The sequence below is a fragment of the Myotis nattereri genome (assembly GCF_964212035.1).
Source record: "Myotis nattereri genome assembly, chromosome: 14".
Taxonomy (NCBI): domain Eukaryota; kingdom Metazoa; phylum Chordata; class Mammalia; order Chiroptera; family Vespertilionidae; genus Myotis; species Myotis nattereri.
Window position 1 is genome coordinate 46,281,490 of NC_138089.1, and position 24,553 is coordinate 46,306,042.

At 36.1% G+C, this 24,553-nt stretch overlaps 1 protein-coding gene across 4 annotated transcripts in view; it reads left to right on the forward strand.

Annotated features, from left to right (window-relative positions):
- The window catches only part of CMC1 (C-X9-C motif containing 1), a 63,415-nt gene that overhangs the window by 9,942 nt on the left and 28,920 nt on the right, over positions 1–24,553 (forward strand). For 3 of the 4 annotated variants that reach the window (XM_081105822.1, XM_081105823.1, XM_081105824.1), the window contains exon 2: positions 8,650–8,739. The exons of the other annotated variant lie outside the window; for it this stretch is intronic. In XM_081105822.1, coding sequence (XP_080961948.1) covers positions 8,650–8,739 — 90 coding nt within the window. The remainder of the gene's footprint in view (positions 1–8,649; positions 8,740–24,553) is intronic. 4 annotated transcript variants of the gene reach the window in all.

Here is a 24,553-nt window from a genome sequence, read left to right on the forward strand (position 1 = left end):
CCATACCACTGCTGATTTTCTATTAGATATCAATGGGAAACTCTGCTTGTAGGAAAAGATAGTTTTGAAGTTTTATCAAATAAATAAATGTGAAACCCTTTTTTTTGAAGAAATTACAGCCTCAATGGAGATTGCAGCATGTTTCTAAAATTGGCATGACTTTTGCATAAGTTGATTTCCTGCTTTGGTATAATTTTAGATTTGTTGTCTCTTTCTGGCCTCATCTTGGTTAAAGTAATGTGGGTGGAAGAGGAAGTTTTCATACCTAGCAATCTGCAAAATCTAAGGTCCAAGAAATAGATGCTTTTGGGAAATGGGCACATCTAGTGTCAACTATGTGTTTATTAACAGTGAAAGCTGGTAGGACAAAGAAGTTCAAATGAAGTTTATGATTGTGGGACACATGTGGTATCTGAGCCAAAGGCTGAGCAGAAATAAGCACATCTACTTCATTGATCTGCTTTTCATATTTTGTAAGAGTTTGAACTTATAAAAAAATTAGATTCTTACTCATTAATTCTTTGAAGATGTTTTTCAGCCGACAAATCATTCCTCTTGCTTTTTTTTAAAAAAGGATGATTTTCTTCATGGTATGAATCAGAGAATCAGATTTCCATTTAACTTGATTTTCTGATTAAAAAAAATTGAGAAGTATGCAGTTGTGAATTTTGCTTGTTCAAAATTATGCTTCTGAAACAAACAGTTCTATCATCTAAGGCAGAGGTTCTCAGCCTTGGCAGCACATTAGAATCACCTGGGGATCTTTTTAAAATCCTGATTTCTGGGCCTCATCCTCCGGAAATTCTGTTTCTTTGTTACTAATGTTGTGGCCCCACCCCATAACAAAGAAACAGAATTTCTGGAGGATGAGGCCCAGAAATCAGGATTTTAAAAAGATCCCCAGGTGATTCTAATGTGCAGCCAAGGTTGAGAAGCACTGATCTAAGGGTTTCCATGCTTCAGCATAACTGGAAGCTGTCATAACCTTGTTTGCTAAAATCCCTTAAACTGGCCACCATCTCAGGTGTGTAATAGTGCTGTTGAAGAAGACCAGGGTCCTGTCTTCCATGATCTTGACATTGCCATTTTATCAGAGGCTTGGGTTATTTCACCTCTGTGAGCATCCACTTCATCTGCAAAATGGAATCAAAATACTTATCTGAAAGGGCTGTTATGAAGACTATGGGCCATTCATTGCCCTCATCTTGAGATTTCATAGACAGGGAGGCTGGAATATTGGGGATAGGGGTGTAATCTCTCTTACTACTGATTTTCTGTGTGTGTGTGTGTGTGTGTGTGTGTGTGTGTGTGTGAATTCAAGTAGCATTTAAAGGAAAGAAGGTAAATGGAACACAACACTGTCTTAATTTTCCCTAAGGATCTCTGCCCACCCCACCCCCTTCCTCATTTTATTACTATCATAATAGCAAGAAGGTATGAAGGTGCTGACAAGAACAGGAAAATCTGCTCTGAAGCATACACATCTTTGTCCTTTTAAGGAGAATTGGAATCTAGCTTCCTGGTGAGAAGGTAGTGATTGAAGAGTTCTGGCCTTGTACTGTACATGAGACCATCTGCCTGGGGCTCTTCAATTTGAGACTGTTGGTATGAAATAAAAAAGAGGACTGAAAGATCAAAACGTGCTACTGAGAAGACTTGTAAATTTACTACACTTTTTTTTTCTTTCGAGTAAACAGAAGCATAGAAATGTCTTCAGGAGCAAGTAAATGGAACTAGGAAGTTAAAATTTTAAAAAGTGGCAATATCTAAATAATCAAATTAGCTAAATGAAAACATTTTTTTCTTTTTATTGAAAAGGCACACCTTGCCCTTCAGGTATTAATTCTTCCCAGTAAAAGATTCTGTAATATTCTGATTTGCCTCACTGTTATCTTTGTGGATTCATAAGCAAGTACTGTTGTCAGTAGCCTTGTAATCTAGTGCTGCCATATTTTCAGGGACACGTGAGCCCCAAAGCAAAATCTGAGCTAACAAGTTCAGCCAGTGGAAAAGGTGAAAATTGACTTTCAGGTGATGATAGAATGTTGAGAAGTTAGAGCTTTGGAAATTTTTCCTGGTGGCATTATTCTGATTCTTTATCTCAGTATAAATTCATGTGACTATATAGTAGCAAACTCAATATTTGATTTTTCTTTTTTGCAGGCTCTTGTACTATTGGATAACATATATGTATCACATTGACATTGAGGGAATCACTGTAATTTTATGAGTAAAAGTGCTATATCTATAATATTTGTAGGATGGAAGATAGTTCTGAAATATGTATAAAATCATAATTAATGGTTGATATGCTACCAAATTCTTTAGCAGCATTTACTTATATATTTTAAAGTGTGTTATTTCCGATTTAATGCCCAAATTAAGATATCCTTCGAAGTGTACTTTTCTCAACTAGCATAGATAACCAATGTTCTAATTTTTATCACCATAGATTAATTCTGCAGGTTCTTGTATCCTGTAGTAATGTAGTCTTGTGTCTGGCTTCTTTTTCCTCAACAAAATTTTAAAGATTCACTCTTGTTGAGTGTATCAGTACTTAATTTTTTGGTATTGCTAAGTAGTATTCAATTGGGCATTTAGGTTGTTTCTAATTTTTAAACAGACTTGTACAGATTGTTTTCTGGCCATATATTTTCATTTATCTTCGGTAAATGAATACTTAGCAGTGGAAAATAGGTTGGGTGTATATTTAACTTCATAACTTAACAGTTTTCCAAAGAAGTTTATCAATTCACACTCCCACCAGCAATAGTTTACGAAAGTTCCAGTTTCTCCACATTTTCCCTAACATTTGGTTCTCGGTGTTTTTAATTTTAGTCATTCTGGTGGGTGTAAATGATATCATGGGTTTCATTTGCATTTTCTTAATGACTAATGGTTTTAAACATCTTTTCATGTACATATTTACAAGTTGTATATCTTCTTTTTGAAGTGTCCATTAAAGCCTTTGCCCCTATTTTTTATTGGGTTGTTTGTATATTTATTATTAATATGCAGGTGTTCTTTATACAGTGTGTCCCAAGAAACGTATACACACTTTGAATAATTATAAAGGCAGTGTTTATTAAAATACATTTCATTTTCAAAATGCAATAGAAAAACATGCAATAGAATCTACAGATGTAGTGTGTATACATTTTTGAGTAGACACCCTGTATATTTGATTCAATTTGTCACATATATATGGGTAATGAACACTTTCTTCTGATCATGGCTTGCTGTTTAATAGTTTTAATTTATGAACCATGGCAAATTAAATTTTATGGGTTCTATAAAGTTGGGGGTCAGAGGGTTCAGATCGATTTTTTTTCATGTTTATCCAGGTCTTTGTTGAGAATACTTTTATTTTTTCATTGACTAGTCTTAGTGCATTGGTCAAATTAAATTGGCTATATATACACGTAGAAGTAGTTTTGGATTCTATTTTGTTAATCTATTTGCTTATCCTAATTACGTCACTATTCCACTACTGTGATCGCTGTAGCTTTTAATACAACTTTCTCATCAGGTAGTGGAAGTCATCCAAATGTGTTCTTTTATTTTAATGTTGTTTTCGTTATCCTAGGTCCTATGCTTTTCCTTATACATTTTAAAACTCTTTTTTATAACTTAATTTTGACATGATTTAAACAAATCATGCTGCAAATTATTGCAATTTCAGTGTCTGTATTCTCCAGCTTTTCTTAATGATACTATCTTAAATAATCATAGTACATGTCTTCAGTGAGCATGATACTGCTTTTAATGGAGCAAAGATTGATGTTAGGGGAGAAAAATCATTATACATTAAAAATCACTTTTTTAATGTATAAAAGCACTATTATACATACAGTACATGAACAGATATACAGTGTATCTGTGATAGTAACATTTCAAGGGGGATTAGGAAATAATGTCTGAAAAAGCTTCTTTAGGTGAAAAATGGTGAAACGGTTGGGACATACTGCTATAATTCAGTGTAACTAAGGAAACCAGGAACTGACATTAATATACTGTTAACTCAGGTACATATCTGAGTTAAATTTTACCATTTTTTAAAAAATAAATGTTTTTATTGATTTTAGAGAGAAGGGAAGGGAGAGGGACAGAATGATAGAAACATCAATGAGAGAGACACATTGATAGGCTGCTTCCTGCAGGCCCCCTACTGGGAATCGAGCCTGTAACCTGGGAATGTGCCCTGACTGGGATCGAACTGGTGACCTCTTGATTCATGTGTCGATCCTCAACCATCAAATTTTACCACTCTTTATGTGTACTTGTGTGCGTGTGTGTGTAGTTATATGACATTTTATTACATGTGAAGATTCAAGTAACCATGATCACAGTCAGCATACAGAACTGTTATATCATTACAAAGGAAATCCTTCATGTTGCCAATAAGTCTAAGTTATACTACTTCCTCAACTCTTAACTACTGGTAACCAGGGATTTGTTCCCATCACTAATTTTGTCACTTTAAGAATCTTTGCTCTAGCCAGTTTGGCTCAGTGGATAGAGCAGTGATGGCGAACCTTTTGAGCTCGGCGTGTCAGCATTTTGAAAAACCCTAACTTAACTCTGGTGCCATGTCACATATAGAAATTTTTTGATATTTGCAACCATAGTAAAACAAAGATTTATATTTTTGATATTTATTTTATTTATTTAAATGCCATTTAACAAAGAAAAATCAACCAAAAAGATGAGTTCGCGTGTCACCTCTGACACGCGTGTCACAGGTTCGCCATCACTGGGATAGAGCATTGGCCTGTGGACTGAAGGGTCCCAGGTTCGATTCTGGTCAAGGGCACATGCCCAGGTTATGCGCTCGATCCCTAGTGGGGGCCATGCAGGAGGCAGCCGATCAATGATTCTGTCTCTTCATTGATGTTTCTATACCTCTCCCTCTGTAAAATCAATAAAAATATTTTATTTTAAAAAAGAATTACTACCAAAAAAAGAAAAAGAATCTTATGTAAGTGGAATCATAGAATAAATAACTTTTTAGATTATCTTCTTTTCATTCAGCATTATATCCTTGAGGTCTATCCAAGTTGCTGCTGTTATATATCAATAGTTTCATTCTTTTTTATTGAGTGTAGTATTCCATTTTCTGGATGAAACATTGTTGATCCATTCAGCAGTTGAGGGACTTTTGGATTATTTTCATGTTTTGCCTGTTACAAATAAACTGCAATGAACATTTATATACAGGTTTTAGTGTGAACTTAAGTTTTTATTTCTTTAGGATAAATCCTGAGGAGTATGTTTGCTAGGTCATTTGGTAAGGTGTATGGTAAATTCTTTCACATTTACTGAGATTTGTTTCATAGTCCACCCCACTTAGTGGAGTATTTATAAATGTTAGGTCATTAGTTGATGATGATGATCAAATACTTTACAGTTTCAATATGTAAATTAAATGTCTGTTTTTCTAATCTGCTTTATATATTTTGCATTCGCACATCATGGATTCATTTTTATTTTATCAGAGTATATTCTCTGTTACTTCTTGTGGCAGATTTTATTTTACAAAATAAAGTCACGACATTATCTTCTATCCCTCATGCACTTTGTGATGTGGTCTTGCCACAAAGAATGGAGTCTTAATTCCCCCCACTTGAGTATATAGGCTGCCCTTAGTGATTTGAAATCAATATCATGTAGCTACAAAGATGCTGCATTGCTTCCATGACATGGTCAGAAAGGCCATACTGCTTTCACTGGGTTATCTTGGAAGACTTACTCTTTAGCCATTTCTTTGCAGATTGCCCCTCTCATAACCTACCTGCCCTGTGTGAGAAGACAAACCAGATGGAGTGGCCATGCATAGGTGCTCTGGTTTACAGTCCTCAGTGAGCCCGTCCTTCAGCCATTCCAGCCCAATTGTCACATACATAGTAAAGAAAGAAAGCATCTTGGAAGTAAATCCTCTAGCCCAGGGGTGGGCTAGCCCAGGGGTGGGCAACCCCTGGCACACGTGCCAAACATGGCATGCCAGTAACTTTTGCTGGCACACAAAACCCTCTCTTATAATCTTCTATTTACAATTTTTTTCTTAATATCGACTTTTTATTTTTCAGATAAATTCAGTGTGGGTGCATCTTAGGTAAATAAATAATTTTACATAACAAGTTATCTTACAGACCATAGACATGGATTGACGAGAGAGGGGAAGAGCAATTTCTATGCCTCTGCCTTAACTCTCCCTGCCTTCCTTAGATTCGACCAGTGTTTTGGTTTCAGCCTCAGATGCAAGGGGTTTTTGTTGACAAGACAACCGCCTCACCTACTTATTCAAAAATTCACTCTATAAAAATGAAACCTTCTCTCTCGCTTTGCCCACTGGTACTAACAAAAGGGGAATAAATTTCTATGTTTCTCTGTTCCTCAAAAGTCCCACTGATAATATCAAACGGAGTCATAAAGTTTTCTGTCGGACTATCAGTGTACATGTATACATTAAAAAATAAATGTATTTTTCATCATCATATACTGTGTTTCTGACACTCGAATGAATTTTATTATTTCTTCAAGGTTCTTCACATACATACACCTTAAGAGATATGAGGTAGGCTTAATATGTTCTCAAAAAATTAGGGTTGGCACGCAGAAGAATTTTGAGTCAGAAATTTTGCTGGTTTTGGCACGCACTCACAAAGAAGTTGCCCACCCCTGCACTAGCCCCAGCTTCTGCAGCTATTGAAATCAACACCTGTCATTTGAGTCTACTGAGATGAGGCCTCAGACACTGTGAAGCAGAGAAGAGTCTATTCTGCTTTACCTTTCTGAATTCCTGACCTTGTGGATCCCTATACAGCGTTTTACATCACTGAGTTCGATTCGTGGCTTGTCCCACAGCAGTAGGGATACATTCTTTTTCAGTAGAGTTTGAAGGAGGTAAACTTCAGACTCTACACATCTGAACATATCTTTAACTTCACTCTTAATTGGCTCTACAATTCTTGGATGTAAAGTAATCTCTCTTAGAACTTTGAAGTTACTTCTCCGTTATTGCATCCAGATCTTGCCAGGGAAACATGAGGTAATCTGATTCTCATTCCTTTGTGTGGGAAATGTATTTTCCCTTTTGAAGCTTTTAGGATTTTTGAGTTTCAGAGATTTCATCTAAGTGCGTGTAAGTAATCTATAGTCCATTTCTGTCCGAGGACTCATGTCTTTTAATTTGTTTCAGTATATTTATCATACGTATTTTAAAATAGGATATTCCTTATGCTTTGAACTCTCTTACGAGTTGGTTACTTCTTGATTAATTACAGTGTGTTGTCCTTCATCAAATTAAGGTGATTCTTGGCTGTTTTGTTTTTGTTTGCTTTTTGATATGCCCTGTTACCCTCTCTAAGCTACCTGCATTTAGAGATTGTTGGTGACCACATATTACCAGGAAGAGTTTAGGGTTATCTGGTCTTCCTAGGTGGTATTAGATACTGGGAAACTTGCTGATGAACTTTTGGGGATAATTACCTGTTATTTACTTCTTTTATTCATGGTCTGAAAGCAGTAGCAGATGTGACTCACTTGGCTCCTTCTCATGTATTTCAACCAATAAAACTTTAGTTTCCTCAGTGGAAGTCTTTTGCTCCCCATTTTTGCTGCTTCTGAGCATGGAGCAACACCCACTTGTCATAGCAGTTTTTTCCTGGGGAAAAACTGTGGCGAAACACTTCTTCCTGGAATCTGAACTCATCTGCCTTTTGTCTTTTAGAGATTCTTGTTCATTCTAGTTCCCTGAGAACACTTTCCATTTGTTTTTATTTATTTATTTTCTTCTTTTCTTAATCCTTACCCGAGTACATGATTTTATTGAATTTTAGAAAGAGAAGAAGGGGGACAGAGAGATAAACATGGAAGTGAAAGAAATATCTATCAGTTGCCTTCTCAATAGGCCCCGACCCAGGATCAAACCTGTAATCCAGGCATGTGCCCTGACCGGGAATCAAACCGGCAACCGTTCAGTGTATGAACAATGCTCCAGCCAACCGAAACACCTGGCCAGGGCACTTTCCATTTGTTTTTCAGGACTCTAGGAATTTAAGGAACAGGTGGGACTCTGTAGCAGGTGCGCAGTCTACCACTTTAGTCTAATTGTGGAAGTTGTGTTTAAAATGCACAGAAATCTCACAGGCTTTTCTTTTTTTATGCACATAATAGTTCCACTTTTTCTTCTGCCAGTTCTGGCTTTCTTAAACCACTCTTATTACTAAATACATTATTCGTGTATCTCTTAATCTTGGATCTCACTACTGATAAACATCATCATCATCTATCCTTGGATCTTAGTATTGATAAAACTCCTCTTGTGGATTATATTAATAAGAAAAATTGTAATATTTTAGTCTATGACTTAATTTTGTCAAGATTACATGAAATATAAGTGCTACAATATAGTTTGTGGAAATTTTAGAAAGATGTTGCCTATGTCTTACATTTTTTTCTGCTGTATATAAAAATTATTTGGAATGATTTTTAGTGACTGAAATAATCACATTTTTATGAAGTTATAAAACAGGTTTTAACATATTTGCAAAGGCTTTTATTTAAGTAAACCACAGTGCTTATTTCCCCCCAACACAGGTGATTTACTTGAGACTTTCCTATATTAAATCTCTTTTTTTTTTTTTCCAGATCAGCATCTCAGGCATGTTGAAAAAGATGTTTTGATCCCTAAAATAATGAGAGAAAAGGCCCGAGAGAGATGTTCTGAACAAGTTCAAGGTAATATTCAAATATTCATATAAAGATCAAATACATTTTTTATAATATGATCTGAATTTAATCCTTAGCCTTAGAGTCAAGTAGTCAATGAATTAATATGTATGAATTGTTTCTCACCTTTCACTGAGATACCAGGGTTTCAGCTTTTGGAACTTCCAGATAATATTGAATTCATTTACAATTTAAAAATATTCTCTCGAATTATTAGTAAAAAATGCTTTTCCCCTCTCAGAAGTATAGTTACGTATAGAGACTTAGTATGAGTATTTTGGAGAAACAAGTCATTCTGGTGGTTTTGATAGAGCAAGAAGAAACATAAAATAAAACATGTACCTGTTTTTCATCTGTCAACATATTCATACAGGAATATATTCCAAGATGATTTTCTTTGGTGTCATTGTTTATTGCTGAATTGTTAATGGAATTCCGTAGTACTTATGAGTCTGTTGTGTTTTTTTTAATGTTTTATCTTGATGAGTAGAAGCAATTTATGTAAATTGGGGCAGGGGGCAGGCCTTTTCTGCCTAGGGCCATTTGGATATTTATAACTTTACTAGAGGCCTGATGCACGAAATTTGTGCAAGAGTAGGCCTTCCTTCCCCCAGCTGCCGGCACCGGCTTCCCTCTGGCACCAGGGACCCGGGCTTCCCTCGCAGCCCTGGCTTCATCCAGAAGGTTGTCCGGAAGGATGTTTGGCTGTCTGGTCTAATTAGCATATTATGCCTTTATTACTATAGATTCTCAGGCCATACAAAATTATCAACTTAAACATTAGCCTGCTATATTTGGTCAAACATTTATTTTTTTATTTTTTTAAATATATTTTTTATTGATTAAGATACTACATATGTGTCCTTATCCCCACGTTACCCTCTACCCCCCCCCCTCCACTCATGCCCTCAGCCCCCCATTGTTTGTGTCCATTGGTTAGGCCTATATGCTTGCATATAAGTCCTTTGGTTGATCTTCCCCCTTCCCCCCACCCTCCCCTACCTTCCCTCCAAGGCCCAACAGTCCAATCAATACCTCTCCGTCTCTGGATCAGTCCTTGTTCATCAGTTTATGTTGTTCATTATATTCCACAAATGAGTGAGATCATGTGGTATTTATCCGCTCTCCAGTTCCATCCATGCTGTGGCAAATGGTAAGAGTTCCTTTTTCTTCTTCCTCTTCTTAAAGAATACCTTTCAGCATTTCATATAATGCTGGTTTGGTGGTGATGAACTCCTTTAGCTTTTTCTTATCTGTGAAGCTCTTTATCTGACCTTCTATTCTGAATGATAGCTTTGCTGGATAAAGTAATCTTGGTTGTAGGTGCTTGGCATTCATCACTTTGAATATTTCTTGCCATTCTCTTCTGGCTTGCATGGTTTCTGTTGAGAAATCAGCTGACAGTCGAATGGGTACTCCCTTGTAGGTAACTGACTGTCTTTCTCTTGCTGCTTTTAAGATTCTCTCTGTCTTTTGCTCTTGGCATTTTAATTATGATGTGTCTTGGTGCGGTCCTCTTTGGGTTCCTTTTGTTTGGGGTTCTCTGTGCTTCCTGGACTTATAAGTCTATTTCTTTGTTGGTCAAACATTTAATTACCTCACCCCCAATACCTTGGCAGGGCCAAACTAAATGATTTCACTGGCCTTATATGACCCTTGGGCCAGACATTCCCGCCCCTGAAAATGGATGTACTATGCACCCACATACGTATGTTTTCTTTGGAGAATGTTTTAAAATATTTTTAATAGAATATTGCTATATTCTATAAACCTGGAGATGTATTGTTGATTAATATGTAACGTAAAAAATGTAAGCAAACCAGTGGAAGGTGAAAAATGAGGCTATAAATGATTAAAAAGTCAGTTGGCAGTATTATTGTAGAAATGTCTTTTAAAAATAATCAACCTCTTAGAATGGCCAGCTAAAAGAAATAGTAGTAAAATTTTGCTAAGGTAGGCTACTTTCCTGGCTCCCCTTCTTCACTTTCCTCTGTAGTCTTCTTCATTGATGGACCACAGTAATTCTTAGCAGAGTGATGTGCTGCCACTTCACTACATGTTTCTCTACAGGGAAGCCAGGCTGTGTCAACTGTAGTTTTGGGACTTTGGATGCTGGGAATATTTCTGTTCCTCTGATGTCTCTCCTTAGAGAATGACCTTTGCGATTAATGGATGGAGGCAGTAAAAAAGAATAGTTCCTCAGAACTAACATTGTATGATGGTCATTTCTGTTTCTTATATGACTTATTAAGACATATTCCAGTTTAACTTCATTTATAAATTAGATTTAAATTAAATCCATCTATATATATAAAAGGCTAATATGCAAAGTGTCCCTGTGGGAGATAGACCAGGAGACCGGGAGTTCTATTGCTCTCTATGATGTGCGCTGATCACCAGGGGATGGCGCAGAACAAAGGAAGGCCCCAGCCAGCATCTGGGGAAGGGAGGCCCCAGCTGGCAGCCAGAAGGCCCCAATTGGCCCTGATCACCAGCCAGGCCTAGGGACCCTACCCATTCACGAATTTTGTGCACTGGTCATCTAGTTTATAAATAAATTTGTTTATAAATTACCAATAATTTATTAGTGTCATTCTATGGTATTACTCGTGCTTTCATTATGAATTAGTTGTTTAATCAGAGCACTTTCCTTTTACACCCACACCCGCCATGTGTTAGGGAAAATTAACTCATTGGCACCTGCAGGCAGGGTTCAGTGCACATCTGGCACTGGCAGTTATGCTGATAGTCTCAAGAGCTAATCCTCCACTTGCCTCATAGAACTTTAACATATGTATATATATATATATATATATATATATATATATATATACACACACACACACATACATATACATATACATATGCATATACATATACATATACATACACATATACATATATATATATATCCTGATTCAGGTGGGGAGGTTAAAACTTAAAAATGGATAATAAAGTTATAGTGTTAGGGTTAACTTTTCACTACCAGGAAAATTTAATAAGTAACTGGTCTAAAGTTATAAATATGAGCTGTATTTATGCAGTCTTGTAACACATTAATTTGATATCTAGAGTGATAGATTGACTTTTTACTCCCATGATTCAGATGAAAATGCAGAATGATTATGTGGCTTTGGGTTTTAGAACTGTCTTTTCTTACTCGTAGATGATGAAACTTTGTTTTTGAAATGTAGGAGAGTATAAGTTTAAATTATTTATTTGTTTGTGTTCCACAACTACCACTTTGTAATGGTACAGAAAAAGTTTAATTTTTGCTTTTTCATAAAAAATTACGTTGTTTAGGCTGTTGACATGGTTCAGTTTCTCTCATTAACATACTTAAAATCTTCTGAAGATTGAAAGCATCTTAAAACTTGGGTTATTTCAATGCATTTGTAATTATTAGAATATGTTATAACAATTGATTTTTTAGCAATTGAAATTTTATAGATAATCATATATTGATTTTTTTTAGGCCATATGGTCCAAAACAGTGTTTTACAATCTAAAATTGATTACTTTATAAAGGAATAATCCTTAGTATTCTTCCTGTTTAACCTTGTGAATTAGGAAAGAACATACATTGGTATTACTTAAGCGTCTGAGCAATAGCTACATTTAAACTGAACAACAAGATGCAAATTAGAATCAGGATACTTCCATTGTAATTACTATTTATCACCTTTGCTTTATTAAATAACTACAGGATTTTATATAAAAGCATTACACATTGTATAGTTCTTAGATAAAGATATAGGAATTTTAATAAGTGATCTGACTTTCTGCTAAATGCCTGAAACATGATTATGTAGGAAAGCTTTTCTGTTTGATTTTTTTTTTTTTCTCATGTCATTGCAACCCAGTTGATCATAAGAATTGGGTCAGGCTGCCAGCAACTTAGGTTTGTGAAGGGAATGGAACAGCTTTTTGAGGGACAAAGAGAAATGAAATCACTTTCAATGAAAGCAAGATGCCTCATTATAGTCACCAACAGCAGTTATTGACAGCTACACTTCCTATTAACAAGGAGCATTTAACTAAGAGTTTGGCTGTTGGATCTTTGGACTTGATCTAATTTGCTAGCATTAATTAGTTTCCTTTGAGCACAGACACTTGGTGCTCACAGCTATAGATTTGGAGGGCTAATTAGGATAGAAAATTGAACAGAATGGGGTAAGGCATTAACCTTCAACCATTACCAGCTGGGACACTGATAAAGACCACAGAGTCCAAATGCTCCCTATTGATGTGAAGAGTACCCTAATGAATATCAATTTCAGTCAGCTTGCTATATTCTTACTAGTTTTCTCTTCATTATAAAATTTAACCAGCTTCCATGATACCTTCATTATCTATATATACACTATTGTTTTTCATTATACACTGATTTAGTCTGAGTTGCACATTTCACCTTATGTTTTAAACATAAAATTGATCTTTAGTAGCTGATAATATTTAGACTATCTCATCAGTACAATAAAATTTAACTTTTATCTACAATGACATGATTCTAATTCTACATTGAATTTTTATAGTCTCCCCCTCTCAAAAGCCAAAAAGAAGTCCCCTTCCACCAAGCATGATGGTGGAATCATTTTTTTTCTTGGATCTGAGAGTTAACAACTTGTGGTTGATGACCTTTGGAGGTTACTTTCCACTCTGTGACTTTTTCCATGTGTGTGTGGTTTTTTAAAAATATTTTTATTGATTTCAGAGAGGGAGAGAGAGATCGAAACATCAATGATGAGGGAGAATCATCGATCAGCTGTCTCCTGCACGCCCCACACCAGGATTGAGTCCAAAACCTGGGCATATGCCCCCGACCGGAATTGAACCAGGAATCCCCCCAGTCCTCAGGCCGACACTCTATCCACTAAGCCAAACCAGTCATGGATCCCATGTGTTTTGACACTTTGCTAACTTAATGATTTATATTTTCTATGTTAGTAATATTTTAAAAATATTTTTTGTCATGTATATTGGTAAATTATGCATTCTAATAATTATAAATTTCACTTCTGGAAATAGAGCCTCCATTAAGAGAGTCATTGAACTGCTGTATTTTGTAAAAATTCCTCATTATATTTGCTTTTTTGGATTGCATAGTTAGCATCTGATATTGTCTCTATGCTGAAGAATGAAGTTTGTTTAAAAAATAATAACGGTAGAATTAAAAATAATAAGAACCTTTTTTCTTTTTTCTTTTGTGATGACAGATCAAGACCGAAAAAGAACATTGTCATCAGGGATGGCCTGGGACTTTCTTTAACCTAGCTATATTCTCCTACTTACCTCCTTTGGGCCTCTTACATTGTTTTAATGTTTCTTTTATATCATTTTCTTCTGTTGCCATGTTATTGATCATCTGACCAATAGGTGGGGCTTGATTCTAAAGAAATTATATATAATATAAGGAAGCAAGGATTATTTGTTTTTTTTTGAAACATCAAAGAGCTATAGTTAAATAACACAGAAGCTTGATAAAATGCCTACTCTTTTCTATCTGTGAGATACAACTGAAGTATGTTACATTTTGCTAAATTCCAAACATACATGAATAGACAAAAAAGAAACTCAAATTAAGAATGCTTACGACAGTCTTTCAGAGGTTTGCAGGCAGAGAACTATCAAAAAATTATTAAAACAATTGGAGGCTATAAATGAGCAAAGTAATCTTCTCTCTGTGTTGCTTGAACCTGCTGAAGATTTCATTTGTTGTTTGAATACTGTCATTATCACATATATTCTTGCCATTTAACCAGTTCACCAATGTTAACCAACACTGAAGTGGAGATGTAACATATCTTTAGACTGGTTTGGATGTATTATGATAATATATAAAATACCAAATATGATGATATCTGTTACAGCACATATTATGTATGTATTCTAAGAAATACAGAGTATGTTATGTACTCTAAGAAGTGTGTGTGTGTGTGTGTGTGTGTGTGTGTGTGTGTGTGTGTATGGCAGACTTCCTCTTCGTAGGACCTACACTGGACTGTGTCAGGGTCCCCAAGACCAGCTCTGGGTTTGGTGATTTGCTACGAGGACTCATGGCTAAGATTTATTTAAGCAAAAGGATACAAGCAAAACCAGCAAAGGGAAAAGGCACGTGGGATGAAGTCCAGAGGAAACGAGGCTCAGTCTTCCAAGAGTCCTCTCCCAGTAGAGTCACTCAGTATGCCCTTCTTTCTTCAGCAGTGAGTTGTGATAACACGTATGAAGTGTTGTCCACCAGGGAAACTCAGAGACTCAGTCCTCAGAGTTTTTACTGGAGTTGGTCACATGGGCAGCCTCTGCCTAGCATGTCCCAGAGTTTCAGAATCCCAGAAGGAAAGCAGGTATGCAGCATAACCATATGGTTTGCACAAACAGTTTGGGCACAGTGAGCCACTTCTCTGAAATAGGGAGTGGGGGGAACACTCCCCAAATTTTGGGTCTGTGGCTCTACATAAACAAGCTACAGACCATTAACTCATTAAAAGTGCAGTCACACCCACATAGCATAATAATTTGTTTAATTTTATAATTTGTAATTAGCAATATCTACTTTGATGTTTACTTTTTACTGAAATTTACTTTTCTTAATTTTCATTACCTTATATCTTCATATGAAAAAAGTCATTCAATAAAATATATAGTAATTGATACTTGATTTTATGAAGAATCATTAACAAATGTGAACATGTTCATATGCTGTTTTTAAAAGCATGCTATAAAATTATGTACATGGTATAATCCCAATGATAACAAAGTGATGGGTATATGTAGGAAAAATAAACACCTTCAAAATTTAATAATAAGGCCGAAACCGGTTTGGCTCAGTGGATAGAGCATCGGCCTGCGGACTGAAGGGTCCCAGGTTCGATTCCGGTCAAGGGCATGTACCTGGGTTGCAGGCACATCCCCGGTGGGGGATGTGCAGGAGGTGGCTGATCGATGTTCCTCTCTCATCGATGTTTCTGACTCTCTATCTCTCTCCCTTCCTCTCTGTAAAAAATCAATAAAAATATATTTAAAAAAAAAATTTAATAATAAATATCCAGAAATATGGGAAGAAAAAAGGTAAGTCATAGGTTATTTCTTTTCCTATGTGTAGTTTTTTCATATTCGCCAAAATGAAAACATCACTTTCTCTAGATAAACTTCTTTATTTCTGCATGCACAAATTATAAGTGATGAGTTGATGAATTATGACAGAGTAAACATGTGTTTGTACCACTGTTGAAGTCAAGAAATAGAAGTTACCAGAAGCCAGCCTTCTTTGTGCTCTTTCCCAATCACTGGCCTTCTCTTTCTCCCCAAAAGTAACCACCATCATTTTGATTGCAAACTGCATAGATTAGTTTGCCTGTTTTTTAATTTTAATGGAATCATACAGTATGTGCTCTTTTGGGTCTGATTTCTTTACTCAACATTATGTTTGTTAGGTTTATCCATGTTTTTGCATGTAATAATAGTTACTTCATTTTCATTGTCATATAGTACCACTATATGAATGTGCTATTCTTTATTTCCCCATTCTACTGGGATGAATTTTAGTTCATTTCTGGTTTTTATACAAACATTTTTGTTTATGTCCTTGGGTACCCATATGCCCTATGGGATTTCTGGGTCATATGATATATATAATCTCAACTTCAGTGGATAATGTTAAACAGTCTTCAAATTATTGGAAGTATACTAGAGTTTTTAAAACAACCATAAAGAAATATGGGAGGAAGAAGGATAATGAGTGATTTTTACAGATTTTTAAAAATTCTTCCTAATGAACATGTATTTCTTTAAAAAAATAAAACTATAAAGAATCAAATGTTATATTTTATTATATAAAAACTAAATATAGAAAAAGGAAATTTTCTGTATGTCACATGCTATAAAATAATTGAAAGAAGGATTACAGACTAGGAAAATATATTTCTAATGTTAGTGAGATATCCTTAGTATAGAAAGACTTACTATCAATAAGAAATTGATGAATATCCAGTTTAGAAAATGAGCAAAGGACACAAAATTTCTTTTTAATACCTATTATTAAAAATGAAAAATATTTGCAGGCCACTCTCTATATACTACTATATGTAACCTATAAACTTGATGGCATTTAAAATTCATAATGGAAAGTTTCAACTTCTGGCATGGCCTAATGGCTCTCATTACACTTGTCCTGTTGAGTGGCTAAGACTCTGATCAAAACAAAGACAAAAACTCTTTGGTCTTGCTAGTTTGAAGAACCAGCACAAGGTTTGTATAACTGCAGGCCCTGGGAAGTTTGTATTTATGTGTGGTATGGTGGGGTGAGGGGAAGGGAAGAGCATAAATCCCAACAAGGAGACAGCCAGAAAAGCGGAGCCTCAAATTCTGTGCATAAAATCCTATATCTCAGGCTCAGTTCTAAATCCCATATGGGGCAAATCCCAAGCAGCTCATTTAAGGCTAGAAACTGAACCAAAATTTGAGCTGCTACCCACTGTACATTGTAGGGCAAGCATGTCAAACTGAAAGGCTATCATGGGCCAAATAAACAAGGTTTAAGTTTATTTGGGCCGCAAAAAAACAAAAGTTTCAATTTTCATAGAAACGTTACTTTTATTTTGATAGAGACATGCTGAATATAAAGGGCTGAAATAAATGAGTAATCGTTAACATAAAATAATAGAACATTTTAATAAAAATTAATTTTTTTTCTTGAACATTAACTTACCAGACACTGAATAACTGCACAAACTAATAAGCGTAATGTAAATAAACCAATTTTTCTTGTTCTCCAAAAGCGAAATATTTCCTGTTGTGTACACTGAACAAGTCAGTCCAAGACTAATGACATGGCATTCGGCTGCTAAAATATTCACTGCTAGTATTAGTGGAAAGAAATGATGCACCTGCATGTAAGGGCGTAAGGGAAATGAATGCAACACAATTATAGTAATCAGTCATTAGTGAACGTTGTAGTTCATTAATAATAATTATGTGTAATAGAATATTGTAAAAATTAAGTTACAAAAATTTTTATTAAAATGTTTCTTACATACTGTTATATTGGCTGGGCCACAAAAATATTTGTTGTGGGCCACATGCGGCCTGTGGGCCGCAAATTTGACTTGCTTGTTGTAGGGAGATGGGTCTGCAGTTTTGGTTCAAAGAAAATTGACTGCTTAAATAAATATGAAAGAAAAAAATGTTTTTAGAGAAATGGAACAGAATTCAAACTTTTTACGTATTATTCACAATATTCATGATGCAATGCTAACTTATTCAGTGTGTACAGAAACAGGAAAATATGACCTATTTTCAATAGAAATCAAGGGATGCTAATCTCAAGATAACAAAGATGTTGGTATTAGCAGACAAGGATTTTAAATAAGCTGTTATAATTGCTTAAGGATATAAGGGAAAGTATGATTGTAATGAATAAAAAGACAAGAAATCTTAACAGGTATTTCAAAACAATAAAAAAGACCCAAATTGAAATTCTAGAACTGAAAAAAAAATCTGACATAAAAACTTCAGAATGAAAATGACAGGAGTCATGAACCTAAAGAAAGATCAATAGAAATAATCTAAAAAACGGGGGCAAAAAAGGTTTAAAATATGAACAGAATCTCAGGGACCTATAGAACAATAACATACAGGTAACTTTTATGTAATTGGAATTGCCTACCGACCAGAATGGCTATAATTAAAACTCTGACAGGATTCCCTAAACACACACCTGCCCAATGAGCCAACATATAGTAGTTTTTTCATAATATTCAGAAAGTGAAAATAGTCCAGGTATCTCTCAAGAGGAAAAAGAATTCAAACTTTATACAAGCAGAATTGAAAGATTAATTCTGAAATAGAACACAAAACAAATGGACTATTTTCATTTCTAAATGTTGGCATTCTTTTAAACTAGAAGCTGTTCATGAACTTGACAGGCATGTCAAGACATGTGTGTTTGCCAGAGATGAAGGGACACTCTTTTCAGACTGCAGTGGCATAACCTCTGGCATTTATGAAGTGTCATGCTGCTGTGTGAGGATGAACATTAACTGCAGTGTAGTATTTCTACATAGTTAACTGTGACAGTCTTTCTTTCATTCTTACAGGTGTCCTTAGGCATATATTTATTCACTAGAGGCCCAGTGCAGGAATTCGTGCGTGGGTGGGGTCTCGCCAGCCCACTCCAATCGGGCCAGGCCAGCCATAGGGAGGGGTCACAGGCTGTTGGCTGGCCGGCCCAACCCCTGATTGGGGTGGGGGGGGCTGGTGGGGGGAGGGCTGGCTGTGGGGAGGGGCTGCAGGCAGTTGACCAGCCAGCCCTGCCCTTGATCGGGGTGAGGGGGCCGATCAGGGGCGGGGCTTGCCAGGGGGAGGGGTCGTGGCCAGTTGGGGGGAGGGGCCACGGGTGGTTGGCCGGCCAGACCCGTCCCCTGATCGAACTCCTGGTTGAACTCCCGGTTGAACTCCTGGTTGAACTCCCGGTTGAACTCCTGGCCAAGGGGACAATTTGCATATTAGCCTTTTATTATATAGGATTATCTTTTCTAGAGAAATTGATTAGCTGGATTTGTCAGATTTTTAAATCTAGCAGTTTACTTTATTTTCTGTTTCCAAAGCTAAAGAAAAACCTCTTTGGTCTAAGAATGGCTAAATAGCTAAATAGTAGTTTATGGTTTATTCTCTGAATTTAAATGGCAATTGACTTCTGCTTACATAATCTGAAAGTTCAGTGTCAGTGTGCTTCTCCCTCCCCTCACCCCCCAATCAACACCAGTAGTTTTATTCTGCATCTATATAATAAAAAAGCCTAAGCAGCCCTTATGGTAGAACAACCAGAACGACCGGTCGCTATGATGTGCACTGACCGCCAGGGGGCAGACACTCAACACAGGAGCTGCCCCCTGCTGGTCAGTGCACTCCCACAGGAGGAGCGCCGCTCAGCCAGAAGCTGGGCTCACAGCTGGTGAGCTCAGCGGCAGTGGCGGGACACAGCAGCACTAAGGATCTGCGAGCAGGTGGGCAGTAAGGAGCGAGGGGTCCTGGACTGCGAGAAGGAGAGAGAAGATTTCCAGAGCAAGAAACACTGCTGGCAGACATCCCCCTAAGCCGTCAGTTGGACATCCCCCAAGGGCTCCCGGACTGCTAGAGGGCACAGGCTGGGCTGAGGGACACCACCCCCCGCAACCCCCCACCCCCCGCACGAATTTCATGCACCGGGCCTCTAGTTTTAATGTAATACCTGTGCTCATACCTTTAAAAGGCACTAATGAATAATCTGTTTACAATGATTCTTTTTATCCTTTTGATTCCTCACCATAACCCTAAAACTAGTTATAATGATGTCCAAATTCAAAACCACAGCACAAATTTAACTCTGAATCCATATTATTAAATGTCTTTGCTTACTTTGAATATCTCTGCTAGCAAAGCTTGAGAAAGCCTTATTGAATTTGACTTACTAGGACATATTAATGTTATACAAGGTTCCCAGGTCGTCATACACAAGTTTAGCTTCCTCTTAACTTTCTGAACTTCACCATGTTTTATTACCAAGTATTTCTGTAGTTCATCCCCACACTTACACCTCCCTAGATAGCGAGGTTGCCAAAGAACTTGCCAAAGTCTGTCTGCTTTCCCAAAATTTTTCATTGATTAGCCTCCAGTCAAACCATGGGTTAATATCAAACACATGACTCGAATCCAGTTCTCTTTGAAAAATATATTGTCTCACTTTCAGTTTTCTTTCTAAGCTTATTGGATCCTTGAGCTCAGGTGATATTTCCATTCTGACAGTAGCCCTTTATTGTGCTGGAGGATGCCTTTATGATTAGTAGTGGCAATTCTGTTCCAACTCAGTGCAGATTAATGCAGCTGCAGCCTTTGATTACTTTTCTCATCACTCAAATATACAAACTGAACTCTAGACCATCCTAGAAGAGTGAAGACCATATTTGGAAATTTCATACTCACTTTCAAGGGAGTTAGACAGTCATTGAACCCTAAATTATGTCAGTACAGGGTACAAATTCAAGTTTAAGATACGTTGCATCCTATTCTGTGCCTGGTGTATCTCCCATAGATTTATTTTATACCTAGCTTATAAACTTTAAACTTTTGAAAAGTTGAATTTATGATCCTATAGAAGGTTTGACTAACCATACTTTTTGATGTGCTAGTGTGAAAAATTGGAACAGTTTGTTTTTCTCTTATTTGGGCCTCAGGAGACCATATGTTCAACATACATATTGTTGATTTATTAAGGAACTCTTTAGTTTTGTTAGTCCCCATGATTTTTAGACTGGACATAATTACTCAATGCTCAGTGACAAAGGATTCATGCAATTTCTTCTGTATTACCTGTTCCTTCCACATTTCCCCTGGTAAGATTTATTCAGATGATGAAATTCAAATCATATTTTTATTATAGAACCTCTTCTCTGTCATTATAATTGGAGTGCGTTTGATGTTCATCTCTCACACATAGGCTAGATCAGCGGTCCTCATTCCTTGCTATACATCAGAATTATCTGATGCATAATTCAGGCTCCCTTCCACAAAGAAAGGTATTTTTCGTTCGTTTGTTTGTTTTTTCCATAAGGTCCCAACTTGAGTTGAATATGCAACCAAGGTTTGAGAAACAAGGGATTAGCCAAAGGCACAAAATTATCCCTTAAAGCAGCTCACAGTAAAAGGCCATATGGATTTTACTCCTGTCCCCAGCACATCTTTTATATATTTTTTTAATTGAGGTAGTTGACAATACTTTTTTATATTAGTTTCAGGTGTACATTATAGTGATTTGACATTTATATAGTTTATGAAGTGATCATGATAAATCTAGAAACCATCTGTCACTATACAAAGTTATTATATTACTGACTGTATTCTCTGTCCTGAACATTACATTCCCAGGACTTATTTATTTTATAAGCTGAAGTTTGTATATTTTAAAGTTATATACTTCATTACTTAGAGCACTCTTTTCCATATAAACTCGCTAAGTTTTTGGTTGTTTTGTTGGTGCTATTTTTAGTTTTTAAGTGTTTTCTATTTTCTGAAACTTTATTTGTCTTACTTTCAACTTGGAAGTTGAGCCCCAAATTATTTATGTCAGCCTTCAAGTTTTTTCCCAGTGGGCCAGAGATTCTTAGCAAACTCTTCGGAAATAATGAACTTAAGTATGCTCTTATAGTATTAAACCTTGACCCTTTTGTTCCCCTATAAATGATATGTCTACTTCATTTCCCCTTTTCCTGTTCTGAAAATTAGTAACCTCGTGCATGGCACACGGACTTTATCCTCTTCAGTAGCCTTTCTCTTCTGTGTTCTATCATCACATGGTTTGGGTTGTCAAATTTCATATATAGGTTCTAATCATCAGCAGAGATTGGTTTGTGATCATTTTCAATCCCTGAATCCACAGGATGTAATGTGAATACTTAGTTTACAAGTTTAGTGAAGAAAGTTATGACAGAGAAAAAGTCTTTGACCAGCACATTAGTGTATTCTTTGTCCTCCCCAAGGTGGTGGTTCTGGTGCTGAGCACAGTAGATAAAGAGCCTCAGTGACATGCCCTATTGGGAAGGAAGGCCTCATGTGGTGACACATTTATTTCAAAACTGTTTTATGGGTTCAGTTAAGATTTTGTCCCAGTTAGCGAGTACATATTACAGTGTACCATGTGTATACAAACATGAGAGTGAATCTTTTAGAAATCTTATTTGGATGAAAAGAAAACCTCATGATTTATCAAATTATCAATTCATCATAATAATCCTGCATATCACCCAGCTAAATTCCCAGCTCATTCTATTGTGTTACTCTGGTGGTATATACATATTAGACTTGTATATGCTCAGTTTTTGAGTGTCACTAAGGAAATGCTGATTTAAATATGATGTTGTTGAGTTGTATAGGTTAGTGGTCTTGCTTACATTGATATAACAACTCTTTTTTTTTTTTTGCTATATAAGTATTTTGAGTGGGCCTAATTGAATATCAACATTTGTACATCATGATTTAGAGTTAACTTAGATGCCTCTTCATATTTTTGACCTTGAAGGAACATTGATTTTCCTATAGTGGTTTATATTGGGTAGTTTATGTAGGGTTAATTGTTACTGAGATAGGATTCTTCACCTTTTTTCCCATTTTAACATGCCATTTAATAAATGTAAAGTTATGCAAAGCACTTATATTAAATAGACTGGTTAAGTATGTCTTTCCTATCTTCTACATGGTCCCCACTGAGAGTGTTAATTTTCAATTACTCATTTATTATGTGTGTTATTCAGGAATATGCCTATAAAGAATATGCCATATTCTTGATCTTTGAATTGTCACTGTTAAAGAACACATTCCTTAATATTTTTTATTAGTGGGTGGGATATATCAGTTTTCTTCTTTTCATTTATTCCCTTTTTGTTTTGAAGGAAAAGTTTCAAGATAAAAGGAAATAGGTCATGGTGTCTATAAACTGAGGAACTGAAGTATACTATGAAGTAAAAATTGAAGCTCAGTTGCCCTCTAGGGGTTCCATTTTAACACAGCACATGTCAAAGAAATTTAATGAGATCTTTCCTGGAAGGGTTGGATCTGAATAGAGGAGCTCTGTTTTTCATTTTCTGGTACAGTGTGACTCGTCAACAGCAAGCTGATTTTGACTATTTATTACAAGTGAGCACATCTCACTTTTGTAACCTAAATACAGGTTAATTAAACATCCTTTTGAGGGTTTGTTTTTAAAGCCAGAGTACCTGGCAGAATAATCAAACTATCAACATATTCTCAAGAATTACTTGGCAACCAATCTACAAATTCTTTTCTAGTACTCTTTTGTCTCCTCAGTGTTATCTCTGTATAGTACTTTTATGTCAGATCCCTCCCCTCTTCTGCCAAAATTCAGTACAGACCTTTCTTTGTGGAAGGGAACCTGAATTATACATCAGGTAATTCTGATGTATAGCAAGGATTGAGGACCGCTGATCAAGCCTATGTGTGAGAGATGAACACAAGTGAACTCCAATTACAATAACAGAGAAAAGGTTCTACAGTAAAAATATTATTCTGATGAACAAAAACAGATCCAGAGACAGAGAAGCATCGATCAGACCGTCAAACCTCAGAGGGAAGGTAGGGGAGGGTGGGGGTAAAGGGGGAGAGATCAACCAAAGGACTTGTATGAATGCATATAAGCCTAACCAATGGACACAGACAATAGGGGATGAGGGCATGAGGGAGGTGAGGGGGTCAATGGGGGAACAAGGACACATATGTAATACCTTAATCAATAAAAAAAAGAGAAAAAGAAAAAAAATTACACTGAAAAAAATCTTTATGCTTTCAGGATGTGATCTTGAAATTTTTTTCTTTTAGGTTTAGCATCTTTGATTGGCTTTTTTGTCTGGATTGGTGAGAATGCTTCTCCTAGTTTGAAACACATTGACTGTTGGCTCTCTAGCCAAAATGGTGCCCAGCTTTGCATCACTTGAGGTCTAGGTGATTCCTGTTGAAATCTGTGTGTGGTGCAAAGTCCTATACTTTGTAAGAGCATTAGACTCTTTCTGTTTGGAAAGAGGAAATTTTTTCTTTTTCGTTATCGAAAACTTTAACTTGGACTTGAGTAAATGGTAAATATGGAGTTTATTTTGTGTGCAGGTATTTAAATGTCTTGAATATTTGAGCACATTTTAATATCAAATATGAAAATTCACATTTATTGATATATTTTTTAAAATATTTGTGTGATTTGTGTATATACTTTAATAATGCTCTTTTATTACCTCTGAAGGATGCTATAAAGCTTTATTTCTTTCAATGTATGTTTTTCTCTTCC